This window comes from Chiloscyllium punctatum, chromosome 3 (assembly GCF_047496795.1).
Source record: "Chiloscyllium punctatum isolate Juve2018m chromosome 3, sChiPun1.3, whole genome shotgun sequence".
NCBI classification, from domain to species: Eukaryota; Metazoa; Chordata; class Chondrichthyes; order Orectolobiformes; family Hemiscylliidae; genus Chiloscyllium; species Chiloscyllium punctatum.
In genome coordinates this window covers 33,697,701-33,725,049 of record NC_092741.1, presented here as the reverse complement: position 1 = coordinate 33,725,049, position 27,349 = coordinate 33,697,701, and the positions used below count along the sequence as shown (strand labels likewise).

General features: G+C 43.0%; 1 protein-coding gene across 1 annotated transcript in view; it reads right to left on the bottom strand.

Annotated features, from left to right (window-relative positions):
• LOC140457347 (TOG array regulator of axonemal microtubules protein 2-like) overlaps positions 1-27,349 on the bottom strand; it is a 118,435-nt gene that overhangs the window by 21,114 nt on the left and 69,972 nt on the right. The window contains exons 6-12 of the mRNA XM_072551377.1: positions 25,971-26,137; positions 23,954-24,110; positions 20,262-20,414; positions 16,655-16,796; positions 12,127-12,232; positions 8,450-8,685; positions 1,880-2,038 (exon numbers count right to left, since the gene is read on the bottom strand). Of these exons, the coding sequence (XP_072407478.1) occupies positions 1,880-2,038; positions 8,450-8,685; positions 12,127-12,232; positions 16,655-16,796; positions 20,262-20,414; positions 23,954-24,110; positions 25,971-26,137 (1,120 nt within the window). The remainder of the gene's footprint in view (positions 1-1,879; positions 2,039-8,449; positions 8,686-12,126; positions 12,233-16,654; positions 16,797-20,261; positions 20,415-23,953; positions 24,111-25,970; positions 26,138-27,349) is intronic.

Genomic DNA, 27,349 nt, shown 5'->3' with positions numbered 1-27,349 from the left:
CTCTGCACTATCCAACAAATCACACATCACTAATAATGACAGCATATTCACAACAGTGTTGTAGCTTAGAAATTACTTCTCACAATATTTAACAAGCAAATGCTTTGTGAGCATTTTCTGTGTTCTGGATTAGAGTGGTGCTGGAAAAGCACAGCAGTTCAGGCAGCATCTGAGGAGCAGGAAAATCGACATTTCGGGCAAAAGCCCTTCATCAGGAAGAAGGGCTTTTGCCCGAAACGTCGATTTTCCTGCTCCTCAGATGCTGCCTGAACTACTGTGCTTTTCCAGCACCACTCTAATCTAGAATCTGGTTTCTAGCATCTACAGTCCTTGTTTTTAACTGAGCATTTTCTGTGTACTTGTTTAATGTAGCAGTAGCAAGTATTGTTAAGGCTGAGGAGCCTTGTTTAACAGCAGAGGTTGACAGGAGAGTGTTAAGCACTCATTTGGAAGTATCACCAGCAGTAATTCTAAATTGCGTAATCCCCTTTTGAAACAGGCCACTTTAATCTTTAACATAGCCTCCATAAAGACTGACAAAATAACTGAAAATGTATCAACTTTATCACTGTTTCTATCAATACTGCAAAGTATTACAATGGAAATCCATAAGGAGAAGAGAGGAATCAGCCCATGTAGCAAAATCTTCTTTACTTTTACTGGTCATAGAATCATAGAGATAGCAAAAAGAAAGGCCCTTTAGTCAATCACATCTATGCCAGTCAAAAACAACCACCTAAATATTCTAACCCCATTTTCACTTGGACCATAGTCCAGTTTTGGCATCACAAGTATACATCTAAGTATTGCTTAAACATTATGAGGATTTTTGCCTCTACCAGCCTTCCAGGCAGTGAGTTCCAGATTCCCACCACCCTCAGTGAAAGAAATTTTCTTCACATCTCTTTTAAGTGTCCTCCCCCTTAACTTAAATCTATGCCTCCTGGTCATTGATCCCTCCATCAAAGGGAAAAGTCTCTTGCCCATTTACCCTATGCATGCCACTCAATCACGTTCCCTCTCAGTCTCTTCTGCTCCAAGGAAAACAACCCTAGTCTATCCAATCTCTCTTCATAACTAAAACTCTCCAGCCCAGGCACCACTCTGGTAAATCTGCTCTGCACCCTGTTGGAGGCAATCACCTCCATCCTATAAAGTGAATTCCAGAACTGTACACGACGCTGCAGCTAACCAACATCTTATACAGTTTCAGTGTGATCCCTTTGATTTTAATGAATGCCTCAACTAATAAAGGCAAACATACCACATGTCTTTTTAACCACCTTATCCACCTGCCCTGATGCCTTCAAGGACCAGTGGGCATGTACACCAAGGTCCTCTGTTCCTTGGTGCTTCCCAGGGCCCTACCATTCATCACCGCCTCCTTGACCTGCAATCTTCTTCCCGACCTCTCCGCCCCCACCCCCTCTCCGGCCTATCACCCTCACCTTAACCTCCTTCCACCTATCGTATTCCCAGCGCCCCTTCCCCAAGTCCCTCCTCCCTATCTTTTACCTTAGCCTGCTTGGCACACCCTCCTCATTCCTGAAGAAGGGCTTATGCCCGAAACGTCGATTCTCCTGTCCCTTTGATGCTGCCTAACCTACTGCGCTTTTCCAGCAACACATTTTTAAGCTCCTATCATGTGTAACCTTGTCTTGTTGATTCTGGGTTTGCCCAGGTTATCTGTTTGGATATGTACCTCACCTTGTTCAAAGCTAATAAGCCAGGAGTTTGAGGTGACTGATACAACAAAGATTAAACCTCTAAGACAAGTGAAGCAATTATTTAAATCTTTAGTCGCACAGCCATCCCAAAACCCTTCCCGTTGCACTGCAATCTCATCTACTATCCTGATTACGCCAACATCTGCTCACACCTGGTTTCCTGATTCCCATCCTGGGAGAATTTCACCATTGTTTGGACTATCTGGTCCAGATTCTCCTTGGTCCCCGATAAGAGTCTCTCTGCTCCAAGATGTTCAACAACACTCAGCAGATTCTCAGCGGTACATTTCCGAACAGTGGTGTTACGATGACTGCATAATGAGAGAAAATAAAATAAACAACACCTCCACATTTTATTGTATACATTTATTCATGGGATATGGACTAGCCCAGCATTCCTTGCTCTTCTGCAGTTGCCCTTGTGAAGATGCTAGTAAAGTGCATTCTTGAACTGTTGCAGACTATAGAATGTAGGTTCAACCAGCAATGCTGTTAGGGAGAGAGTTCCAGGATTTTGACCTGGAAATGGTAAAGGAACAACAATACAGTTCCAAGTCAAGATAGTGTATGGTTCAGAGGGTGAACTTGCAGCTGGTGGTATTCCTAGGACACTCTGCTGCGCTTGTCCTTCTTGGTGACAGGAACATTGGCTTGGAGGGTGCTGTCAATGGAATGCTTCTATTGGAGGGAAGGTCATTGATGAAGCAGCTGAAGACTATTGGACCTACAGCAATATTCTGAGGAACTCTTCCAGAGATGTCTTGGAGCTGAAATAATTGGCCATCAATGACCACAACCAGTTTTATTTGTACTAAGCATGTCTCCAGTCAGTGGAGAGTTTTCCCAGTGATTCCCATTGACTTTGATCTTACTAGGACTCCTTGAAGTCATACCCAGTTAAATGCTGTATCAATGTCATGAACATGCCATTACCTCTTTTAGAATCATACAATGCAGAACAGGCTATTGAGCCCATCGAGTCTACACTGAGAAAAAACTCAGCACTTGACCCAAAGTCTTGAATGTTATGACATTTCAAGTGCTTATCCAAATATGTTTTAAAGATTGAGGTTTCCCACCTCAACTATCCTCCCAATCAGTCCATTCCAGATTCCCACTACCCTCAAGGTGAAAAAAAATCTCAAATTCCCTCTAAATCTCCTGCCTTTCACCATAAAATTATTGACCCTTGTTATTGACCCTTCAACTAAGCTTAGCAGCTACTTTTGATCCACATTCTCCAAGTCTCTCATCTTATGCCCCTCAATCAGGTCCCCTCTCAACCATCTCTACTCTTAAGAAAACAACCTGAGCTTATTCAGATTTTCTTTATCCTTACACCACTCCAGCCCAAGCAACATCCTAGAGTGATCAGAACTGCATACAGTACTCGAGCTGTGGATAATGTTTGGGCCATGGCTTTAATCAAGTCAGGAGCTAGAGGAACCCAAACTAAGCATCAGTACACAATTGCTGTGTAAGTGCCAGTTGAAGCACCGCTGACACCTTCCATCACTTTGCTGATGATCAAAAAGTAGACTTCTGAGGAGGGAATTGGCCTAAGTTGGATTGTCCAGCTTTTTTTGTTAACAGGGCACACCTGGACAACATTCACATTGTCTGCTTGATGCAAATATTGTAACTGCACTTAAACAACTTGACTAGGGATTCATGTCGTTAATGCTATTGCTGAGATTTGTCAGGGGCCATAGCCGTTGCAGTATCTAATGTTTTCAACCATTTCTTGACATCACATGGAGTGAATTGAACTGGTTAAAGACTAGAATCTCTAATGCTGGTGACCTCTGGAGTGGGTCAGGATGGATCAGCCACTCAGTCCTTCTCGCTGAAGACTGTTGGAAATGCCTTATCTTTTGTACTGATGTACTGGGTCCTTCTATGGAGGGTGGAGATATATGTGAAACCTTCTCTTCCTTTAGTGTTTAATTGTCCACCACATTCATGAATGGATATGGCAGGAGTGCAGAGCTCGGATCTACTTTGTTGGCTTTGGGTTCATCTATGATGATACCCTCCAGTGCATCTCCTCCACGCCTCGCACCACCACCCTTGAACCCACCCCTCCTAAAGCAACAAAGACAGAATGCCCCTGGTCCTCACCTTCCACTCCACCAACCTCCACATACATCACATCATCCTCCACCTACACATGGACCCACCACCAGAGATATATGCCCCTCCCCACCCCTATCAGCGTTTCGGAGAGACCTATTCCCTCTGCAACTCCCTCATCAGGTCCACACTCCCCATCAGCCCACACCCCACTCCTGAGACCTTACCCTGCCACCGCAGGAAGTGCAAAACTTGCACCTACACCACTCCCCTCATCTCCATCCAAGGCCCCAAAGGTTCCTTGCACATCTGACAGAAATTTACCTGTACCTCCACCAATGTCATCTACTGTATCCGTTACACCTGACGTGGTCTCCTCTACATCGGTAAGACAGGACACCTACTTGCGGATCGTTTCAGAGAACATCTCTGGGACACCCGCACCAATCAACCCCACCGCCCCATAGCTGAACACTTCAGCTTGCCCCTACCAGTCCGTCAAGGACATGCAGGTCTTGGGCCTCCTCTATCGTCAAACCCTTATCACCCAACACCTGGAGGAAGAACGCCTCTATTCTGCCTCGGAAACCTGCAACCACATTGGATCAATGTGGAATTCAACAGTCTCCTCACTTCCCCTCCCCCCACTTTATCCCAGTCCCAAGCCTCCAATTCAGCACCGCCCTCCTGACCTGTCCATCATCTTTCCCATCTATCCACTCCACCCTCCTCTCCGACCGATCACCTCCCCCCTCACCCTCATCTACCTATCGCATTCTCAGCTACCTTCCCCCTCAAAACCACCATTCCCCCCTCATTTATCTCTCAGACCCACCTCCCAGCCCAAAAGCCCTTCATCAGGAATGAGGTTTATGCCCAAAACGTCAATTCTCCTGCTCCTCAGATGCTGCCTGACCTGCTGTACGTTTCCAGCACCACACTCTCGACTCTGATCGCCAGCATCTGCAATCCTCACTTTCCTTCTTTGGTTCATTTAGCTCTGTCTATTACATGTTGCTTCGGCTGCTTAACATACAAGTAGTAATGTGTTGTAGTGTTTCCAGGTCGCACCCTCATTGTTAGAGATGCTCCTGGCTTGCCCAACTGCACACTTCATCAAACATGATGGATTCTGAAAGCGTGTTGGAGTCAGGGTAAATTGGAGTGTTGAAAAGGGCATTAATGGTTACTTTAATAAAATTAATATTCAGGAATTAATATGTGGAAAAGTCAGGAGAATGACTGTAAGGCAATGCTCATGCAAAGAGCCAGTGTAGACATAATGGCCTGAACTGTCTCCTTCTGCACTGTAACAATTTGGTGGTCCCTTGACTTGTGATGCTACAGATTGGGATTCAGTGCAATTCTGTTGCAACTAATGGTCCACAGCACTTCATAGATGCCCAATTTTGATATCCTCCGTCTATATTGAATCGATCTCACTTAGCAAGATGGCAGTGCCAGTTTTATTTTTATTCTATAGAAGCTTGGTACATTGGAATGGTTTGCCAGGCCATTTCAGGAGATAGTTGAGAATCAACCACATTGATTTGCACCAGTTTCAGCTATTTTCGTAGTTGAGCTATCAGTACAATCATGAGGGATAGACAATAAACAAGACATTCCTAATGGGGTCCAAATATCAAAACTAAAATTACAAAACATCCCAAAGCCAAAGGGGAAAATGCAACATCAAACCAAGGAAGAATTACTGACGTTGGCTGGCAATCCAAGGCATTAAGGACAAAGAGGCTAGGTTTGAGGAAGGTTTTAGCAGAGAAATAGCAAGTGGAGAGAGTTGGGGGACCACGAACCTGAGCAGGCAGATAGAGCTTTACTTTAACATCTCATCCAAAAGGCAGCATCTTCAAAAGTGCAATACACTCATTATTGCATTGGAGTTTGTCTTCAAGGTATTTCTGCATTGTTGTATACAGGCACTGGAGTGGAACTTTAACTTAGGACCTTGCGATTCAGAGGCAAATGTGGACCAACTATAGGATTTTAACTGTAGCCTACAGAGGGAAGAGAGACTTAACAGTGGAAAGATTTAAACAGAAGCTTTAGGGAAGGTGATGATCAAGTAGCATTGCTACTGGACTAGTAATTCAGAGACTGGGTAATGTCCTGGAGACAAGGTTACAAATCTCACCATGACAGATGGCAGAATTTGAATTCAATTAAAAAAATCTAGAATTGAAAGTTGACCGTGAAACTATTGCTGATTGTCAGGGAAAAACCTATCTCACATTCACTGACATCTTCAACCTCTCCCTCTTACACGCTGAAGTCCCCCCTTGCTTCAAAAAGACCACCATCATCCCAGTACCAAAGAAAGCATACGCAACGAACCTTAATGACTACCGTGCAGTGGCTCTGACCTCCCTAATCATGAAGTGCTTCGAAAGGCTGGGCATGACCCACTTCAACTTGACCCTCCCAGCCTGCTCCAATCCTCTGCAATTTGTCTACCAATGAAACAGGTCCAAAGTAGATAATATTTCCCTAGCCCTACACTCATCCCTGGAATATATGGATAACAAGGACACTTACATCAGACTACTAGTTATTGACTACAGCTCCACCTTCAATGCCATACTCCCCTACAGACTAACCTTAAAACTCTGGGACCTAGGTCTCAGCTCTGCCCTCTGTAACTGGATCCTCAGCTTCCTGACCCATTGACCACAGTCAGTGAAGATAGACAACTGCATCTCCTTCACAATAATCCTCAACATTGGGGCCCCCAAGGATGCATTGTCAGCCCCTTACTGTACTCCCTGTATACCCACGACTGTGTAACCAAATTTCAAACAAACACCATTGACAAGTTTACTGACAACACCATTGTGGTAGGACCAATATCAAATAATGATGTGTCAGATTACAGGAAGGAGGTAGAGACCTTAGTGTTGTGGTACAATGATAACAACCTCTCTCTCAATGTCAGCAAACAAAAGAACTGATCATTGACTTCAGGAAGAAAGGAAGAGAACACGCTCCCATCTACAACCAATGGAGCTGAGGTAGAAGGGGTCAAGAGCATCAAGTTCCGAAGAGTGAAGATAACCAATAACCCGTCCTGGACTTCTCACATAGATGCAACAGTCATGAAGGTATAACAACACCTCTTCTTTAGGCAACTTAGAAAATTCAGCATGTCTATAAGGATCCTCACCAGCTTTTACAGATGCACTATAGAAAGCGTATTATCCGGATGCATCATAGTCTGAAACAGCAAACGCTCTGCCCAGGACGGGAAGAAACTACAGAAGGTTGTGTGCACAGTCCAGATCACCATGGAAGCCAACATCCCATCCATGGACTCCATTTATATTTCTCATTGCCGCAGAAAGGCTGCTAATGCTATCAAAGACCCCTCAAACCTGGTAATCTTGCCCACAACCTTTTCCATCAGGCAAAGATACAGAAGCTTGAATACGCATCCACAGGTTCAAGAACAGGTTCTTCCCTCCTTAATAGACTCCCTAACTTCACATAACGTTGATCTTGTTAATGTCGATCTTGCTTTGCACACCTCCTGTGCGGTGTATCCTGTGGAGGGATACAGATCCTTAGAAAATAGGTGACAGAGGATAGAGGATCTGGATCGACGCGGGCTTGGAGGGCCAAAGGGCCTGGTCCTGTGCTGTAATTTTCTTTGTTATTTGTATGCCTTGCTCTGTCTAAGCACCCTATGATCTGTAGGTCCTTGTTTACTATGTTCTGTCTGCACTCCTCGCAAAACAAAGCTTTTCAATGTACTTAGGTAGGTGAGACTACAATAAATCAAATCAAACCAAATCTGATTCACTAAGTCCTTTAGGGAAGGAAAGCTGCTGTCCTTGTCTGATCTGTCTTATATCTAACTCCTGACACACAAGAAAATAATTGACTCCTAACTGCCCTTGGAGACAGAGGTCCTCGGATGCTGCCTGAACTGCTGTGCTTTTCCAGCACCACTGTAATCCAGATCTGATTTCTAGCATCTGCAGGTCATTGTTTTTGCCCCTGGAGACAGCCTGAGCAAAACATTCAGATGTATCGACCATTAGGGCAACAAGGGATGAGGAATAAGGGCTGGCCAGTCACATCCCTTGAATGAATTGAAAAAGTTATAAAAGTTAGCTGTAAAAAAGTCTAATTATAGGCAATTAGATGCATTTCCAGAGAGTAAAAGAAAGATAAAGAGAATTACATTTCATCAATTGAAAAGCTTTTTTAACATTCTGGCCTACTCCTAAATGTTCATGCATCCTACAAGGCAGATTCTATGGAGCAGGTAACGGCCAATTAGCAGTTAACAGGATCCCCCAACCCCACACAAGAGGCAGAAGAACATGCACTTCCAATATTTCTCTGGGGGAATGGTCCCTGAGTTTCCCTGTCCTAGATGGTCACCTCAGGTCAGCTGGCCATGGAGAGGACCGGTTGATGAACAGCAAGGAGTTCAGGCCTATTTCAATACCTGGTGGATGAAGTAGAGAGGTAGTGAGAGGTGGAAAACGGAGGGTTGGAGAATATGCCTTGCACCAAATCACAATTAAATTAATACACAAACTCAGCTCACGAAGTGAGTAACTGAGAGGTTCCCTAAACTCTCCGTATATGTTCACACGTTTCTAAATGCTGCTTGCATATTTCCTTACTTTACACCGCCTGCGATAAGGGCAGTCAATGCCCGTGATGGGCTCACGTTCTCTGCCATGACAGCCAGCGCCTTGACTGCCTCCTCCCGGATGAACTCATTGGAATCGCCGGTCTTGTGAAGCAGTATTCTGGTCACTTCATCAACTTCCTGGTCCATGTTTCTCTTCAGCTGACAGAACAGTTCATTGAGAGACAAGATCGCTGAGCGTGAAACCTTGGAACGTAAGTTACTGACCTGGAGAAATCAAAATATTTTACCAGCATATAACAAGGATCTGCCAGAACCCATTCATCCATTTGCAACGACCGTACTTTTAGAGTTAAAGGAATGAAAGTAAGAGTGAATTTGCATCATAAAGTTTGGCAGCAGGAATTTTATGTACTGTCAACTTACCACAAAACACATACTGGGATCTGCATAGCATAGTCAAGGCGCTAATCATCTGCCTTAGGATTTGGTCTGAATGGTTGGAAATTGTTGACAATAATTACAGGGGAGAGCTGTCTCAACATATCACTGATGTGGAGGTGCTAGTGTTAGAGCAGGGTGGACAAAGGTAAAAAAAAAATCACATAACACCAGGTTATAGTCCAACAGGTTGATTTGGAAGTACAAGTTTTCACAGCGCTGCTTTTTCATCAGGTCGCTATGGAGCAGTAACATAAGACACAGAATTTATAGCAAAAGATCACAGTGTCATGCAATTGAAATGATATATTAAACAAACCTAGACTGCTGTTAAGTCTTTCATTTTTTAGAATGGATGGCAGGTTTCAGTTCAGTAATATGCAAATCCCAGCACTTTTTTTAAGTCACATTCTAGGTTTGTTCAACGTATTGTTTTAATTGCATGACACTGTGATCTTTTGCTATAAACTCTGTGTCTTATGATCCTGCTCCACAGTTACCTGATGAAGGAGTAGCACTCTGAAGGCTAGTACTTCCAAATAAACCCATTGGAATATAATCTGGTGTTGAGTGATTTTTTAACTTTGTCAACATATCAGAACCAGATGTAGCTCCACTGTCCTTTTGTCCAAAGCAAACAGGTAAAATAAGCACCCACCTGCGCCTAATTTGCCTCCCTCAATAGGTGTGGATCTGGTATGGAAAAGTACGGCTCAATCCTGAATCCACAACGATTGGAGTCACATTACCATTTCTATCGTTAACGTCCTACATTTCATTTTTTTTTGTAGCCCATCAACTATCTAAAACATCCATTTCCTTCACTACAGGGGCTGCACAGGGTGTTATTGACAGGATGTACTGCAATATCTCTTCACGGCATTTTCAAAAGCAACCCCCCCAAACTTACAGTCTCCATTTCCTAAAAGAACAGTGGCAACAAGGAAAGGCCATAGAAATAGGAACAGTAGACCAGTCAGCCCCTCAAGCCTGTTCTGCCATTCAAGAGAATCATGGCCTGGTCTGACATTCCTCGTGTCCATGTTCCTACGTTTTTCCCATATTCCTTGATTCCCCTACTAATCAAGAATCTATCTATTTCAGCCTTAAGTACAAGGGAGCAAACCAACTCAAATTTCTAACATCACGCACCATCTCAATTGAGACCAAAATAAGCATCATCATCATCACTAGGTCAAAAATGCTGGAACTTTCTATCGAACAGAATTAATGTAGTACCTTCATTAGATGAATGGAGAGGTTCACAAGGAAGATTCATCATCAGAGCTGAGCAATTAATGTTGGTATTGCTAGCAACTGTCCATTGTCCAAGGGTAGACAAATACAGAACATAACCCACAGGCTAATGCCTGACTACTGATTTTGCAGTTGCCAGATAGATGGGCATGAGAAAGATATAGCAACACACAGAATCCCTACAGTGTGGAAACAAATCCTTCAGCCCAACAAGCCCACACCAACCCATTCCTACTACTCTACATTTTTACCTCTGACTAATGCACCTAATCTACACATCTCTGAACGCTAGGGGCAATTTAGCATGGCCAATTTACCTAACCTGCACATTCTTGGATATGGGAGGAAACCGGAGCACTCTGAGGAAACCAACACAGACACGGAGAGAATGTGCGAACTCCACACAGACAGTTGCCCTAGGCTGGAATCGAAGCCGGCTCCCTGGTAGCTAACCACTGAGCCGCTGTGCCGCCCATTCCTGCTCATTCATCTACCACATACTCTTACCACGTGCCCTACCACATATTCATATCCAACTATGTAGAGGATCCTTCAGGATCCCCAGCCCCACTTCCCCATCCAGAAATCCATATTCCAAACATGGACTTGCATCTCCACGAGAGGCTTTCTGTTTTTCCACAATGGAAATTTGCATCTTGTTACTCCATTGTCATGGCTCTGTGTGAAGGAACATTCCAGATTTACATTAACAACATTTATCTAGTACCTTTAATGTAAGGAACATCTAAAGGTGCTTCACAGTTAGTTGCAAGAAACTCTACTCAACTTTCTATATCGCACTATGCCATGAACTCTCACTTCAAGTTTTCAGCAAGTTCAGATCTTAACTGCCCCATAAACCTGAAAGTTTCTATCTTTCACATACCACCTCGTTCATGTCAATTTCAGAGTTGTTTCTTTTCCTCGGTTGCTTGTTTCAAAATTTATTCATGGGATATGGGCTTCTGTTGCCAATTAGGAGAAAGTGAGGACTGCTGATGCTGGAAAAGCACAGCAGGTCAGGCAGCATCCAAGGAGCAGGAGAATCGACATTTCGGGTTTTAACCCTTCCTGATGAAGGGCTTATGCCTGAAACATTGATTCTCTTGCTCCTCGAATGCTGCCTGACCTGCTGTGCTTTTCCAGCATCGCACTCTCAACTTCTGTTGCCAACTGCCTTTGAGAAGGTGGTGGTGAGCTACCTTATTGAACTATTGCAGTCTCTTTGGTGTAGTTAGATCCATAGTGCCACTAGGGAGGGAATTCCAGGATTTTGACCCAGATTTTTAAGGAAGGGTGATATATTTCCAAGTGAAGATGGTGGGGGGAACTTGCAGGTGTTGGGGTTCCCATTTATCTGCTGTCTTTATCCTTCAAGGTGGTAGAGACTTTATAGGTTTCTAATGCATGTTTCATAGTATGCCAGAAATGGCCTTTGTATCTATTCCTAACATTTACACTTATAATCCTACCAAGCAGTGCAATGTCATTCAGCCCTTTATAGCTTTGAAAGAACTAACCAATTGGGACCTTCACTTTTCCCCAAGGTCTGGAATAAATCCCCTCCCAGTTTATAGTGAATTCCTTTTAAAAGTAGTAATGGAATCTGCTGGGTCTACATTTTTAGGTAGTGCCTTCCAGATCATAAGACTATTCAATTAATTCTGCTTATTTCTTTCCTCAAACACTCCAAAGTTTTCCTTTTTGAGTGTTTAGTTGTTTTCACCACAGGGAAACAAGTCCACAGATTGTTGGCTATCTTTGTCAATGAAGTATATCAGATTTGTACTCTTCACCTTTATCAGGTTTTTTTTGTGGCAACGGCCTTTCTTGCCTCTCTATACCAGTGCCAAGAAATGGACTGATCTAAAACATAATCTGTTTCCATTTCTCAGACATTTACCAACCGGCAACACCTCCACTCTCATGGTTTGAGATTTGGGAAAGGCCTCCCTGTGCTGGGGTTTCAGAGAATAAGGACCCAGAAAGCCAAGCTTCCACATAGCCTACCTCCTTTGTCACTGCCAAGCAGACAGCATGAAGCTTCGTTAGGAGAACTTCCTGATGGCATCGAGCCAAGCGCCGAACACTTGACAATCCCTTCCTCTTTATCTCCCTGACACGACAAAACCGAAAAGAATAACCATTAGTTTTTTTTCTTTTTAACACAAGAGGCAATTTTTATGTTTCTTTTTAAGGGGAATTGAATGCAAGAGGAAAGAAGTTATGCTTCAGCTATAGAGGGCATTGGTGAACTCACATCTAGGGTACTGTGCACTAATCTGCTCACTGTACTTATGGAAGGATGTTAATGCAATGGAAGTAGTATTGAGAAGGTTTACTAAACTAATGCCTGAAATAAGTTGATTGCTATGAGGAAAGACTAGAAAGGCTAGAGTTTGCACCCTCTGAAGTTTAGTAGAATTAGAGGTGACTAAATTAAAACATTCAAGATCATGTGGGGACTTGACTGAGGCACATTGAAAGGATGTTTCCACGTGGAGAATCTAAAACTAGGAGTCATGATTTAAGAATAACTGGTCGTTCATTGAAGACAAGAGATGAGGAACCAATTTTTCTCTCATTGGGTTGGGTTTCTTTGGAATTCCCTTCCTCAAAAGGCAGTGGATGCACAATCTTTAATTTTTTTTTAAGGCAGAGGTAAATAAATCCTTGATTAACAAGGAGATGAAAGATTATCTGGGATGTGTAGAGCTCAGGTTATATGCAGCTGAGCCATGATCTTATTGAATAGTAGAGCGGGTTCAAAGGGCCAAGTGGCCTACTCTTGTTCCTTATTTGTATGTTTCACATTCTATTCACTCAAGTTATTTAAATATTTCACTGCACTAAATGTATGAACACAATGTGTAAAGGTAACTGTTACATATACTGACTTTGCCTGAAGCCTGTGGCTTTTGGAATACTTCATCTCCATTGAATTCTGTGGAGAGATAATCAGAGATACTTGGAACTAGTTGAGAGGAAACATTCACCAATGATACAGGACCCTGGTAAACTTAGCCACGACCATGTTGACAATCCCAGCAAATGCCCAATGAACAGGACACTGACTAGAGTTAGAGAGGAGGGGCTAAATCAGATCATAAGTTAAACAATGCCAAGCCTACAATGACAAGCTTTTAAAAAAAGCCTACGGATTGCAGGAGCAATGGTAAAACCAATTAGTATTACGATTCTGGGAAGGATCGAGTGACCTCATGGAATGGGATCAATTTCATCATGTCGGGATGTAGGATTTTGTAAAAGGGCTTCATCCACTAAATGTTAATAGCAAGAACTTTAGAGAGTGGAGGTGGATACATGCATTCATTTAACGTCCAGGAAGTCTGTAACTTCACAATGTGTGCTTCCTGGACATAAAGCCCTGTGATGACGTTGCTATTTTAGAGACTTCCTTTCATTCTGTATGCAGCAGGGACTCTACAATCCAAATTTCTACTTTGCAATATACCTCACAGGATCTTCAGTGCTTCAATTTTAATAACTATAGAAATATAGGAAAGGGCCAGCAATATCAGGAGATGCAATTTCTCCTGGGAATCAAATCTCACCTAATATCTAGCCATGTTTAATGAAGATTTGTCAATTTCTTCAAACGGAGTCATTCAGATCAAATTACCTGACAATCCCTATATTTTGGTACTGGGTTCCTACTCTGTTCGATTATTTCTGCTGCTTAATTCAAGTAGTGAATATTTCACACTCTTTAACACAACAAACTATTCTGAATGATCAAGATTTGAGTATGTTGCAGTCTCTAAAATCACCATGACACATCTCCAATCCTCCATCATCTTCTGCACTGTGGACCACACCAACTCCTCTCATTGCAAGGCCACTGCAACATCGCAGGGACATCTCACGGATTGAAGGCTCTCATGGTTGCTTGCTCACTCTTTTAGGACTCCTTGCCTTGTGTTATAGCACTTGCACCCGCCCGCCCTCCCCCGCCTACCCAGCTACACCTTAAAGGCTGACAGTATTTCTGTCTTGCCTTACAGTTTAGTTCAAACACAAAGCCAGGCAGCTTGTGATGCTGGCTAGCAGTCATCAGTTAAAGGAGATGGTATCTTGCCGTGTGGCAGTGTGCTATGTCAATCTCTTGTCTGTACTACATGATAGCTCTATATGTGGTCAACACAGTGCACATGCACAAAGCCAGTAGCTGTGTCTCAATCATCCTCAGTTTAGTCCAAAGAAGCTCAGCGCAGTAAGTCAAGGGCAGCCTCTGGTATCAGTACCTATGGACCTTTGAGATGTGGCCACAGTCAGTCCTGTGGGTCGAGTGCAGCCAGCCCAGGGAATGAGAGGACAGTTGGGGAGGTGTACAGATATCAATCCAGTGTCTGCTCAGTCATTGTGCAGCTAGGTCGCTCAAGTTAGTGGGCAGTGTCACTCCTCAGGATCAGTCTGCTAAATGTGAAGTGGAGTTTATCAGAGTCTATCAATATCGTTTTGTAATTTTATGCTATCATCAATACTATTTGCAATGACACCTAATTGTGTCATCAGCAAATGTGGATATTTGACTTTCTATGGCATTATCGAAGTTGTCAATAAATAATATGAATTTTGAGGCCCTAAAATGGATCCTTGTGGGACTCTTTGGTCACATCCTGCCAATTTGAGTACCAATTCATTATCCCTTCTTTCTATTGCCTGCCACTCAACCAATTTCCCATATCAGTAATTTGCCCTCAATTCTATGGGCTTCTACTTTAGTTAACAGTGTCTTATGTGGGATTTTATCAAATGCCTTCTGGGGAAGACCATATAAACAACATTTCTGTTCACAAACTCCCCTGTCCACAACTTTGGTCCCCTCTTCAAAGAATTCAATGAGGTTTGTCAGGCATGAACTGTTATGAACCCCTGATTAACTGAAAATTTTAAGGCATTCATTAACCCATCCTTGATTATAGACACCAAAATTTTCCCCACCACAGATGTTAGCCTAACAAGTCTGTAATTCCCTTGGTTTCCTTTCTCACCAATCTTAAAAAGAGGAGTGATTCGTGCAATTTTCCAATCCAGATGGATAACTCCTATATCTAGGGAATTCTGAAAGATTAAGGCACCTTCAACGTGCTCCCCTAATTTCATTAATTCCCTCAGATAGATTAGATTCCCTACAGCGTGGAAACAGGCCCTTCGGCCCAACAGGTCCGCACCGACCCTCCGAAGAGCGACCCATTCAGACCCACCTCACTCCAACCAATGCACCCAACATTATGGGCAATTTAACAGGGCCAGTTCACCTGACCTGCACATCTTTGGACTGTTGGAGGAAACCCACGCAGACACGGGAGAATGTGCAAACGCCACACAGACAGTCGCCCAAGGCTCGAATCGAACCTGGGACCGTGGTGCTGTGAGGCAGCAGTGCTAACCACTGAGCCACCATGCCGCCCCTAGAAACAGTCAGGTCTTGGGGTTTTTTCACTCTTTAATTCCATGAGTTAATCATTACTAGTGTTTTCTTTTATTAATTTTATTCAGTCCCTCTTTCTAATCTACTATTAATTTTCTCAGGACTTCCAGAAAGAACCACAAAGTATGCTGCTTGAAAGTAGGTCATAGCCAAAACTGGCATTGGAATAAAGGCCTGGAATTGTTACATCAACAAAGGTTGACCTCAAATAGCAAAATGCAATAACTCAGAGCTTAAGACAGGGGTGTAATTTTTAAAATGATCAAACAGATTGCACACATTAATAATGAATTTACCACTGTAAGAATGTGAATAAGGATATAAAACATTGATTTGATAACGATACAGTCAGCATTACATATGGTTTTGTCCACTTCTTTCTATCCCTTTAGACCTCAGCTCTGCTGATGTGGAGCATAAATATTGAGACACCAACTGGTGACTGTTCCATTTCTGTGCTGTAGACTCAATGTAATGTGGGGGAGTCAGGACTTTTTGCATTTGCAGAAATCTCAGCTCTCTGGCAGAGCAGTGCTCTGTAGACCAGGCCAATGTGCCAGGATCAGGCTGATGATTAAGACCATCGAGGACTCTTGATGGATTTCTGCCTCTATTGGGAGGTTGGATAGAAAGTAGGCAAATGGTAGCATTGGGTCTTTAGAAAGTTCCTGAAGAACTGAGAGGCTGGCCCATTCCTCACATTCTGCCTTTTATCTGGTTTAAAATGGAGACAGAGCCCACACTATTGATCACCCTGTGATCAACATGACCTATCACCCTGTGCCCTGTTCTCAACACTGCTAGGATGGGAATTATGGGAAATAAGTCAGATAATGTATTCACCTCATTTGCATTTTATTCAAACATACTTGCCCATATTAGAACAAAGATATTGTCATCCGCTTACTTTCCTTTGCAGCTGATAGCTCTATAACTAACAAAGAATCGGCAGAATGGCACCCCAAATCACATTCTGCCTATGCAGGACAGATATGATGAGGGGGAAATCCTGCATGGATTCTTTGATTTAGGTTTTCGCAGCTGCCTTGAAGTAAAGAATATTTTTAAATCCAGAAGTCTGACCAGTCACTGTTAGCCAGGAGTTTCAGTGCCTCGGTCAATCCTTGCTCCTGTCGGGTGAATGAGTGCATCTTCAGGAATTCTTCATCATCCATATCTGCATCTCCTTCTGGGGAATCCAAAGGGAAGCCAGGCAGTGACTGAGCTGGAAGAGCAGGCATGTTATGCATCGAAACATCAGTCTCAAAGGAAATGAAACTTTGTACTTGGGTAGATAGCAATTGTTGGTAACTAAACAGACCAATTGGTCAGACAATCTAATTTATTATCTACTGTTCTGGTAGTCACGTGATACAACAATAATGGCATTTTAGACAAAACACAAATTCATCTCTGTCAGTTAGTCCTCAATAAACCCAGACATGAGGCCCATATGCTGGAAGGGTTTTGAAAACATAGGTCCAGATTCTCTATTCCTCTTAAGAGCACCATACCTACCACACAGAACTCAATGGGTTTAGCATGCAAGTGCCATTTGCCTCATATTTGTGCTGGCTCTCTGCAGCTGAGCTGGTCCCACACAATCAGCCTTTCTCTGTGACTGAAAGTTTTATCTGATCCTTCACTGTATTAAAATAACGGACACTTCTTGCCTTTAGTCCTTTTGTTAACCACCTTAAATTACTGATCTCTGGTTCTTGACCTTTACACCAATGAGAAAGGGCGGGCAGGGGGAGGGGGGGGGAGGTGGTGGCGGGGAGCGGCAGCACGGTGTCAAGCACTGCTGCTTCACAGCGCCAGAGACCTGGGTTCAATTCCTGCCTCAGGCGACTCTCTGTGTGGAGTTTGCACATTCTCCCTGTGTCTGCGTGGGTTTCCTCCCACAATCCAAAAATGTGCAGGTTAAGTGAATTGGCCATGCTAAATTGCCCGTAGTACTGGATTAGTGGTGCTGGAAGAGCACAGCAGTTCAGGCAGCATCCAACGAGCAGCGAAGTCGATGTTTCGGGCAAAAGCCCTTCATCAGGAATGCCTTCATTCCTGATGAAGGGCTTTTGCCCGAAACGTCGATTTCGCTGCTCGTTGGATGCTGCCTGAATTGCTGTGCTCTTCCAGCACCACTAATCCAGAATTTGCTTTCCAGCATCTGCAGTCATTGTTTTTACCTCCTAAATTGCCCGTAGTGTTAGGTGAAGGGGTAAATGTAAGGGAATGTGTCTGGGTGGGTTTCGCTTTGGCGGGTCAGTGTGGACTTGTTGGGCCGAAGGGCCTGTTTCCACACTGTAAGTAATCTAATCTAATCTAAATTTTCTGTAGTGTCCAGAGATGTGCAGTCTAGGGCAGTTAGCCAAGATAGATGTGGGGTTATGGAGATAGGGTGGTGGACTGGGTCCACGTGGGATGTTTTTCAGAGGGTCAATGTGGACTCAACAGACTTAATGGCCTCCTTCTGCACTGTAGCAATTCTATCTTAGAATCATAGAGTCATGGAGAGGTACAGCGTGAAAATGTTGCCCCTTAGGTCTCTCCTATATCTTTCCCATCTCACCCTAAATCTATACCCTCTAGTTCCAGACTCCCTACCCCAAGGAAAAGACTTTGTCTATTTATCCTATCCATGCCCCTCATGATTTTATAAACCTGTATAAGGTCACCCCTCAGCCTTCTTCGCTCAGGGAAAACAGCCCCAGCCTGTTCAGCCTCTCCTCATAACTCAAATCCTCCAACCCTGGCAACATCCTTGTAAATCTTTTCTGAACCTTTTCAAGTTTCACAACATCCTTCCAATAGGAAGGAGACCAGAAATGCGCACACAATTCCAAAAGTGGCCTAACCAATGTCCTGTGCAGCTGCAATATGACATCCCAACTCCTATACTCAATGCTCTGACCAATAAAGGAAAGCACACAAAAAGACTTCTTCACTATCCTATGTACCTGCGACTCCACCTGCACTCCAAGGTCTCTTTGTTCAGCAACACTCCCGAGGACCTTACCATTAAGTGTATAAGTCCTGCTAAGATTTGCTTTCCCAAAATGCAGCACCTTGCATTTATCTGAATTAAACTCCATCCGCCAATCTTCAGCCCATTGGCCCAACTGATCAAGATCCCGTTGTAATCTGAGGTAACCTTCTTCACTGACCACCACACTTCCAATTATGGTGTCATCTGCAAACTTACTAAGTATACCTTCTATGTTCACATCGTAATCATTTATATAAATGACGAAAAATAGTGGACCCAGCACCAATCTCTGTGGTACTGCACTGATCACCCCTCCCCACCTTACTAGTTTAAATCTTCCCAAGCAGCTCTAGCAAATCTCCCTGCCAATTCAGGTGCAATCCTTCCTTCTTATACAGGTCACTTCAGCCCAAGAACAGATTCCAATGATCCAAAATTGTGAATCCTTCTCCCATACCCAGCTCCTCAGCCACACATTCATCTGCTCTGTCCTCCTATTTCTCCTCTCACTAGCTCATAGCCTCAGGAGTAATCCAGATAACTATGTGTCTTAGTTTCTCATGACCAGCCAGTTTGGATTATATTATGATCCCTTTCCCAGTAAGAACGTGCCTAAACTGTGCCTTGTATGATAGACATGGATATATGCATTAAGGAGCAAGTCATATACTTACAAGAAGGGAAAATTCTCCATTTTGGAGGAGTTCTATAGTGGATGCATAAAAAGGCCCACCATGTCAGCACTCAGGCAGCAAAAAAATAATTTCATAACATTATCCCTATCTCCACTCATGGCTTATTTGAAGAGGAGCTGAGAGTTACCCTCCAATATTTTACTCATCTCTGAAAACCATGATTTCTATCATTTTGAAGGACAAGGGCAGCAGATACATGGGAATACAAACTTGGGGCAGCACTGTGGCTCAGTGGTTAGCACTGCTGCCTCTCAGTACCAGGGACCCAGGTTCGATTCCAGCCTCCGGCGACTGTCTGTGTGGAGTTTGCACATTTTCCCCGTGTCTGTGTGGGTTTCCTCCGGGTGCTCCGGTTTCCTCCCACAGTCCAAAGACGTACAGGTCAGGTGAATTGGTCATGCTAAATTGCCCACAGCATTAGGTGCATTAGTTGGAGGGAAATGGGTCTGGGTGGATAACTCTTCAGTGGGTCGATGTGGACTTGTTGGGCTGAAGGGCCGGTTTCCACACTGTAGGGAATCTAAACATCTAATCTGATCATGAATAGAAAATTCCCAAATATCTTCCAAATTTAAAACCTCAACCACCAAGGGCAGACAGAACATTGAAAATATCACCACTTGCAGGTTTTTCTCCAAGTCAAGCATCACCCTGACTTGGAACATACTCTTGTTCCTTCGGTATCACTGGATTGAAGTCCTGGACCTCTCTTCCTAGCAACATTGTCAACATAACTGCACCACATGAACTGCAGCAGTTCAAGAGGATAGCTCACCACTACCTTCTCCAGAGCAAGTATAGGCCTTGACAGTGATGCTCTGATCTCACAAAAGACTAAAAGAAAAATTAGGCAGAGTGCAGCCTTATCTGTGGCTTCCTCATGTTTAATCTCCCCTCTCCACCCTAGTCTCTTACCATTCTCCACAAACCTCTCACTAATTAAAACAAGCAGTGCTATAAATGAATCAACAGTAGTCAGGCACTATTCCATATTATACTGTTTCCTTACCTGAGAAACGTCGAGCCACGTTGTTGGTCTGAATAATATTTGGGATGCTCGGCAGCGAGGGATGATTGATTCGTTTACGCAACGAACTGCCATAATTAAGACTAGAGTTAAGACTGATGTTGCTGAAGTCCCTGCTGTTCAACAACTCTGGAACTGCACAAAAAAGAAACACAGGCAACTGCAATGTACCTTTCTATGAACCCCAACAACAAATTGTATTGATATAACACACATGACACAAAATACGCCTCACAGGAGTATAAATCAAACTGAATTGACTCCTAGCACACACCAGGTCCGCGACTATTAAATGTCAGTTCAAATAAGTAGGGTTTAAGGAACATCTTTATAAGGCCTGAGTTTTTCCAGAGGAGATTTTCCAGAGTTTAGGGACTTGGCTACTGGAGGCAGCACCACTAGTGATAGAATGAAAGAAGTGGGAAACACACAAGAGAAGCAACTAAATTCACATAATCCTATGGGACACTGTCTCTCTGATCTTCACCCTCCAGTTCACAAGAGCCAATGTCTCTCCAAGTGCACGGGCAGACTTGACCTCTGTCCAGTCTCATTATGTTTGTTGACGTGAAAAGACAGTTGTCTTTTTCTCACCATTCATAGCAGCTTTAAGTTAAGACACTTAATACACTGGAAAAGTACAAGATGCCTTTTCCATTTTCTATCAAATCAAAAGGCAAGATTCCTAATGAGTTCATTCTATTTTGAGCTTGGCACTCTCACCATATCTTTAGATGGCAGCAGTGTACTAGGCATCGTCTGGACTCTGACCGAGGGTTGCTCTTTCCATCTGCTTCTCTTTTTTTCCCCCCTTTTCTTGTTCTTCCCTTTTTAAGTTTTTTTTTTCAAACTTACTTTGTGGAGGGAGTAGCAGTGATGGCATTGAAGCTTTGCAGCAGCTGAAGGCCCAGAGTGGGATACTCCAGGCCCAGAGCAGAGCAGAACAGTTAGCAGTTGGCGGGCCAATACACAACGGGACAGCCTGTGGTCAGCAGGCTCAGAGCAGAGTGGGAAGGGTAGTGGTCGGCAGACTGGTGTACAGTGGGACAGCCAGTGTTCGGCAGGCCTGGAGCACAGCGGGATAGTTAGCGGTTGGTGAGCTGGTATAGAGTGGGAGGGCCAGCGGTTGGCAGGCCCAAAGAGCAGTGGGACAGCTAGCAGTTGGCAGGCGGCAGGCAGATATAGGATGGAATGGCCACTGATCAGCAGGCCTGGAGCACAGCGGGATGGCCAGTAGTCAACAGGCCTGGAGCACAGCGGGACTGCCAGTGGTGAACAGTCCTGGAGTACAGCAGGATGGCCAGTAGTCAACAGGCCAGTACAGAACAGGACAGCCTGCGATCGGTAAGCCCAGAGCAGAGGTAGAGAGCCAGTGTTGGCAAGTTAGTACAGAACAGGATGGCCAGCGGTCGTCAGACCTGGTGCACAGTGGAATGGACAGTGGTCGGCAGGCTAGTACAGAACAGGACAGCCAGCAATCAGCAGGTCCACAGCAGAGCTGAACAGCCAGAGGTCGGCAGGCCAGTACAGAGTGGGATGGCCAGTCGTTGGGCCCAGAGGAGAGTGGCAAGTGGGATGGTAGCCAAGAGCGGGGCAGCTGGTAGTCACAGCCTGTCACAGATGGCAATCAACAGCTTATGAACCTGGTTGAAGTTGGCCCAGCACAAAGGAGAGAATGACCACATGTGGAAAGCCCCCAGCATACAGTGACTGCAGGCTGTAAAAGGACTGTGATGTCTATCTTTTAACTTTATTTCTGTATTTTCCTAATTTATACTATGAAGAACTATAATGTAGAACTTTTAGCTTTATTTTAATGTCTCTATTTTTGTACCTAATTTATTTTAGTACATAAGATTTATAACTAGGTACTTTGTACCTAACATGGCACCATGTATGGCGACATTATATTACACCTATTTCACTGTACTCGTGTACTTTTGTACTTGAATTGTGATAATGCTATCACTTTAAAAAAGGTTATTTTGTCCTTGCTTTTTTTGAAGGGGTCTAAATGCAGAGGTACCGAGGAGTCAAGGGAGTTTAACAATGGAAGGGGACTGGCCATTTCTCCCAGCTCAGGTTTTTTTTTCTAGTTTGGTTTAGCTGTAGCCACAAGATGTTGTAGTCCAGAAGAGTTGCAGTAAAGGATTCCTCTGACTTTCTTGGAAATCTCTCTTTGGATGTTGTGTCCTTCTGCTTGTAAGAATCTGTGTTTGAACTTACCTTTTTGCCAAGGGATGTGTTTATGGAATGTTATTGTATTAGAACAGTTAATTACTAATAATTACTGTATTGGATAAGTTAAGTTTTCCAATCGTTAAAGTATTCAAAATTCCACTTTCTTCTGTTCATGTTTCACCTGTAGTGTTTAAATAAATTCTGTTTTGCTTAAAGCCAAGTGGTTTGCTCAATTGCATCACACCTGGAACACCCACTTCACATCTGCCTTTAAAATAAGAAAAAGTTAGGGTCTAGTCTACCTTCTTAAACTAATTTGAAGGGGTCTGATCTGGTCAATAACAAAGTACACATGATAATAAACCTAATTCTAAGCCTATTCATCACCAATGCAATGTTTCTTCTTTGAATTACTAAAATACAAAATATAAACTAACAAAATGGTTCTTGCAAACATTTTATTGAACATAAAGCCTAGGGGCTATAGGTTCAAATACCAAACTGGTAAATTTAAATTGCGTCAATAAATCTGATAACTTGTGGGCTAGCAAGTCATAAAGTTAAAGATTGGAGTAGCATCTTTCCATCCTTGTCCATACCTATAGTAACATTTTAAAAGATACATCAGATGTTTTTGTATCTGTACTTTGACACACATCCACACATTCCCTTGATATTGAAGTAGATATGAGTTATTTTGCATAAAGAAGTAAACAATCACACCAAATGTCATCTAGCAAAGGTGAGGAGAGGAGAGGAGATGGTGGTATAGTGGTCATGGCACTGGACTAGGAATTCAGAACCTTCTACTAACATCCAAGATTTGAATCCCACCGCAGCAAATAGCAAAACTTCAATTCAATAAAAATCTTAACTGTAAAGTAAATCTATTGTTTTATTCTTAGAAGAGGTTGGACAAACTTAGATTGTCTTTGCTAAAGTGTCAGAGGCTGGAAGGAGACCTGTTGGAAATATATAAAATTATGAGAGGCATGAATTAGGTGGACATTTGCAGTCTTTTTCCTGGGTGAAAATGTCAAATACTAGAGGGCATAGGTTAAATGTGACAGGGGAAAAGTTTAAGGGAGCCATGCAAATAATGTGTTTTTTAAAAAATAGAAGGTGGCAGGTACCTGGAACGTGCCACCAGAGATGGTAGAAGCAGATATGATAGCAAAGTTGCAGAGGACACATTTAGACGGACACATCGGCAGGAAAGGAATAGCGGGACACAGACTATGTGCAGGCATGTGGGATTAATTTAGAATCATCATGGTCTGCACAGATATGGTGGGCCAAAGAGCCTATTCCTGAGTACTGTTCAATACTCTAAGAAAAGGCTGACCATTAAGTTTAGAGCTTTGAATTTCCAAATACTCCCCCATTCCCCCTAATAATAGCATATCATAATTGCCCTCCCCTCAAAACATCAACTCTCTCCTTCCCGATAATCTTTATTTCCTCCCCTTACCCCATGACATCTGCTTCGTTACCTGGGACGGTGTCCCTATGGGGTGTGATCTCCTGCAGGCGCTCTTCCAGCTGCTGTTTCAGCTTTCTTTCCTTCCGATGTTGTCGCTGCTCCATCTCTTCCCTCCTTTTCTGATGCATCTTCTCCTGCACTGACTTTGAGATTGTCAAGTGACGCAACTATGGAAAATTTGGGGGGTGGGGGAGCGTGCAAAATAGATTTAGCATTGAAGAACTGATACCCAGATTTTCAATTCCTGCATAGAAGTAAGGACAAAGATATGAAAGGCAACTGTGTAACACCAGAAACATTGATGGAACAGAGTAACTGATGCACTGACAGTTTACTGTACTTGCTTATGTACTTATAGATATTTTTAATCAACCTATTCAGGGATGTTTTTATATCTCTATGGAACAAGTAGGACTTGAACCCAGGCCTCCTGGCTCAGAGTTAGGGACAATAACAGTGCTACAACAAACTCATTAATATACTTATATTTTTAATACGGATACTAACAATCCGATTTGAATTAAAATATTGGAGGCATCAGACTCTTTCTAAGTTAATTTTTTTCTGTTTGAGTCTCATCTCCTAGGACATCATGCTGCTAGGTAACACTAATTTTATTTACTCTGCTTTCTGCAGGATTAAATATACATGAATACATTTCTCGACAATCCTGAGCCAGTAATGGAACTCAAAATGACATGAAAACTACGTCTCATCTTCTTAACACAAACAATATCAAACTTTAAGCCATACATGACTCTGGCCACTTTGGAATCCAAGCGTGCAAATAGTAGTTGTACATCATATCACGAACCTACATCATGACCTGCTGTTCAGATGCCCTAAGTCCCTTCCAATTCCAACCACTTGACTTCAGGCTCTCAAAGTACCTTTGTCCTCCCTGCTGAATATACCTATCGAGTTTTTGAGAAACATAATCATTTCCTGTGGAGTAAGTTCCACATTCAACCTGTTTTCTGAGGAAGGTAATTCTCCTGGATTTATCAGGAACCCCATCATATTTCCTGGTGTCTGACTATGAACTCTCCAAAGCATTTTTAGCATTTGCATTGCTTTACTGCCCTCCAATGTCATTTTTAATGATTTGTTCAGCTAGATCCAGAAATTCCTTTGTTCCCCTATTCCTTTCAGTTTTTTCTCCTATTTTGCAAGTCCCGGTTAATGTTTTCATTTTTCCCAACCTGATAATGCATTGCCTGAACAGGTGAAGGAAAAAAATTCAGTCGTAACTTAACTTGAAAGTGAAAAGTTTGCAGGGTTATGGTTAAAGATCAGAGAAGTGGAACTAATTGAGTCTTAACTTTTAAAGAGTTGGCACAGTCTTGATAGTTTTCTTCCGTGCTAATTGGTGAAACAGGCAGATAAAGTTCAGTGCAAAGCCATGTGAATCGAAGCATCTTGGTCAAAAGAACAATGAAAGACAATACAAAATGAGGGAACAATTCACCAAGGGTGCAGCAGAAGAACCTGGGTGTTTATGTACAAATATCAGTTAAGGTGACAGGAAGGTGGAAAGAACAGTAACGGTGGCACAGTGGTTAGCACTGCTGCCTCACAGCGCCAGAGACCCAGGTTCAATTCCCGCCTCAGGTGATTGTGTGTGTGGAGTTTGCACATTCTCCCCGTGTCTGCGTGGGTTTCCTCCGGGTGCTCTGGTTTCCTCCCACAGTCCAAAAATGTGCAGGTTAGGTGAATTGACCATGCTAAATTGTCCGTAATGTTAGGTGAAGGGGTAAATGTAGGAGTATGGGTCTGGGTGGTATATGCTTCGGCGGATTGGTGTAGATTGGTTGGGCCGAAGGGCCTGTTTCCACACTGTAAGTAATCTAAGAATCTAAAGCATACGGTGTCCTCAGCTTTATTGGAACACAAAAGCAAAGAGGTGACTTTGAACTTGTACGAGACATTGTTAGACTTCAGCTGGAGCATTGTGTATATTTCTGGGTGTCAAATTATAGGAAGGATGTGAATACACTGGAAGTTACAATGCCATCATCAATACTCACTCTTTCTTCATTCTCCGTTTCTGCATCCCCCACTGACTCCTGTTTATTCATTTCTGGACCAGTTTCTGTACTCAGTCTGAATGAGATGATCATAGTCTGGTTCAGCGATGACCCCTCACTTTTGTCCTTCTTAGCCAACAATAATGTGCTCTGGTCTGTACAATGTTCTGTTGGAGTGATGGCAGAAAGGTTCAGTTTAGCTCTGTGTCACAACAGTCTGATCAGTGAACAGTGAATGACATAGAGCACTAAGACTCATAGCACTTAAGTCCTTTTCAGTTTTCTTTTGTGTTCTAAGTTAAAAATAGCCAGCAGCAAAATTATGGTTTTAAAGTAAGGTCAGAGCTTAGTGAATTGATAGCTATTGATAAAAGTTACAAAGAAAAAACTTGATAAATCAGATAAAATTATGAAAGAAGATAGATAAAAGACACTCAAAGGTGAAAATCAGATCTGTCCAGGATTGGCTTGCTTGAAGATTTCTTTTTCTGAAGATGCAGATATTGAAAAACTTGAAGTCAGAACTCAACAGTTTCACTGCTTTCTATAGTTGAATATTTAGAGGTTGTTTGCACAGGTAAATTCAGTAAGTAGAGTCAGCATTGAGAGAGAGAGTGGGTAAAAACAGAGACTGCAGAAGCTGGAAACCAGAGTCTAGATTAGAGTGGTGCTGGAAAAGCACAGGTCAGGCAGCATTCAAGGAGCAGGAAAATCGACGTTCAGACAAAAGCCCTTCATCAGGAATAGACAGAGTGTGAGAGAGATAGAGAGAGAGATTTATACAGAACTCTGGTTTATTCCTGAAAAGACACTCTTTTTAGCTGTGATCTTTCCTCTCTGAGGATGTGGCTTGTCAGAATACTTCCTGAAGAACACTTTTTTTAAAAATCAAGCTTCGTAGCCTTATACTGATTAAACTTATGATTGCTATGTCAACTTTTGATAATCATTGTCCCACAAGGTACATTTCTGGGTGTCACATTATATGAAGGATATACTGCATTGAAGAGAGAGAGAAGTATTATACAAGAGTGGTTGCAGGGATAAGAAACCACAGTTCTCAGGATATAGTGAACAAGTTGGTTCTGATCTTGGAGAAGAGGAGGTTAGGAGGAGATTTTATACAAGTTTTCGAAATCATGAGTGGGTTGGGTAGAGCAGTGGGCACAGATCTGAAGTGATCTGCAAAAGAAGCAAGGATGAAATGAGAACAAGCTTTTCCAGTATTTAGGGTATGAAATGCACTAACTGGAAGTGTGGTGAATTCAAATTCAATTGAGACAGTCAAGAGGCCTTTGGATGAGTATTTAGATAAAAAGTAGAGTGCAAGTGTTTGGGGAGAAAGCAGGAGATTGGTGCAAGGTAATAGAACCAATGCA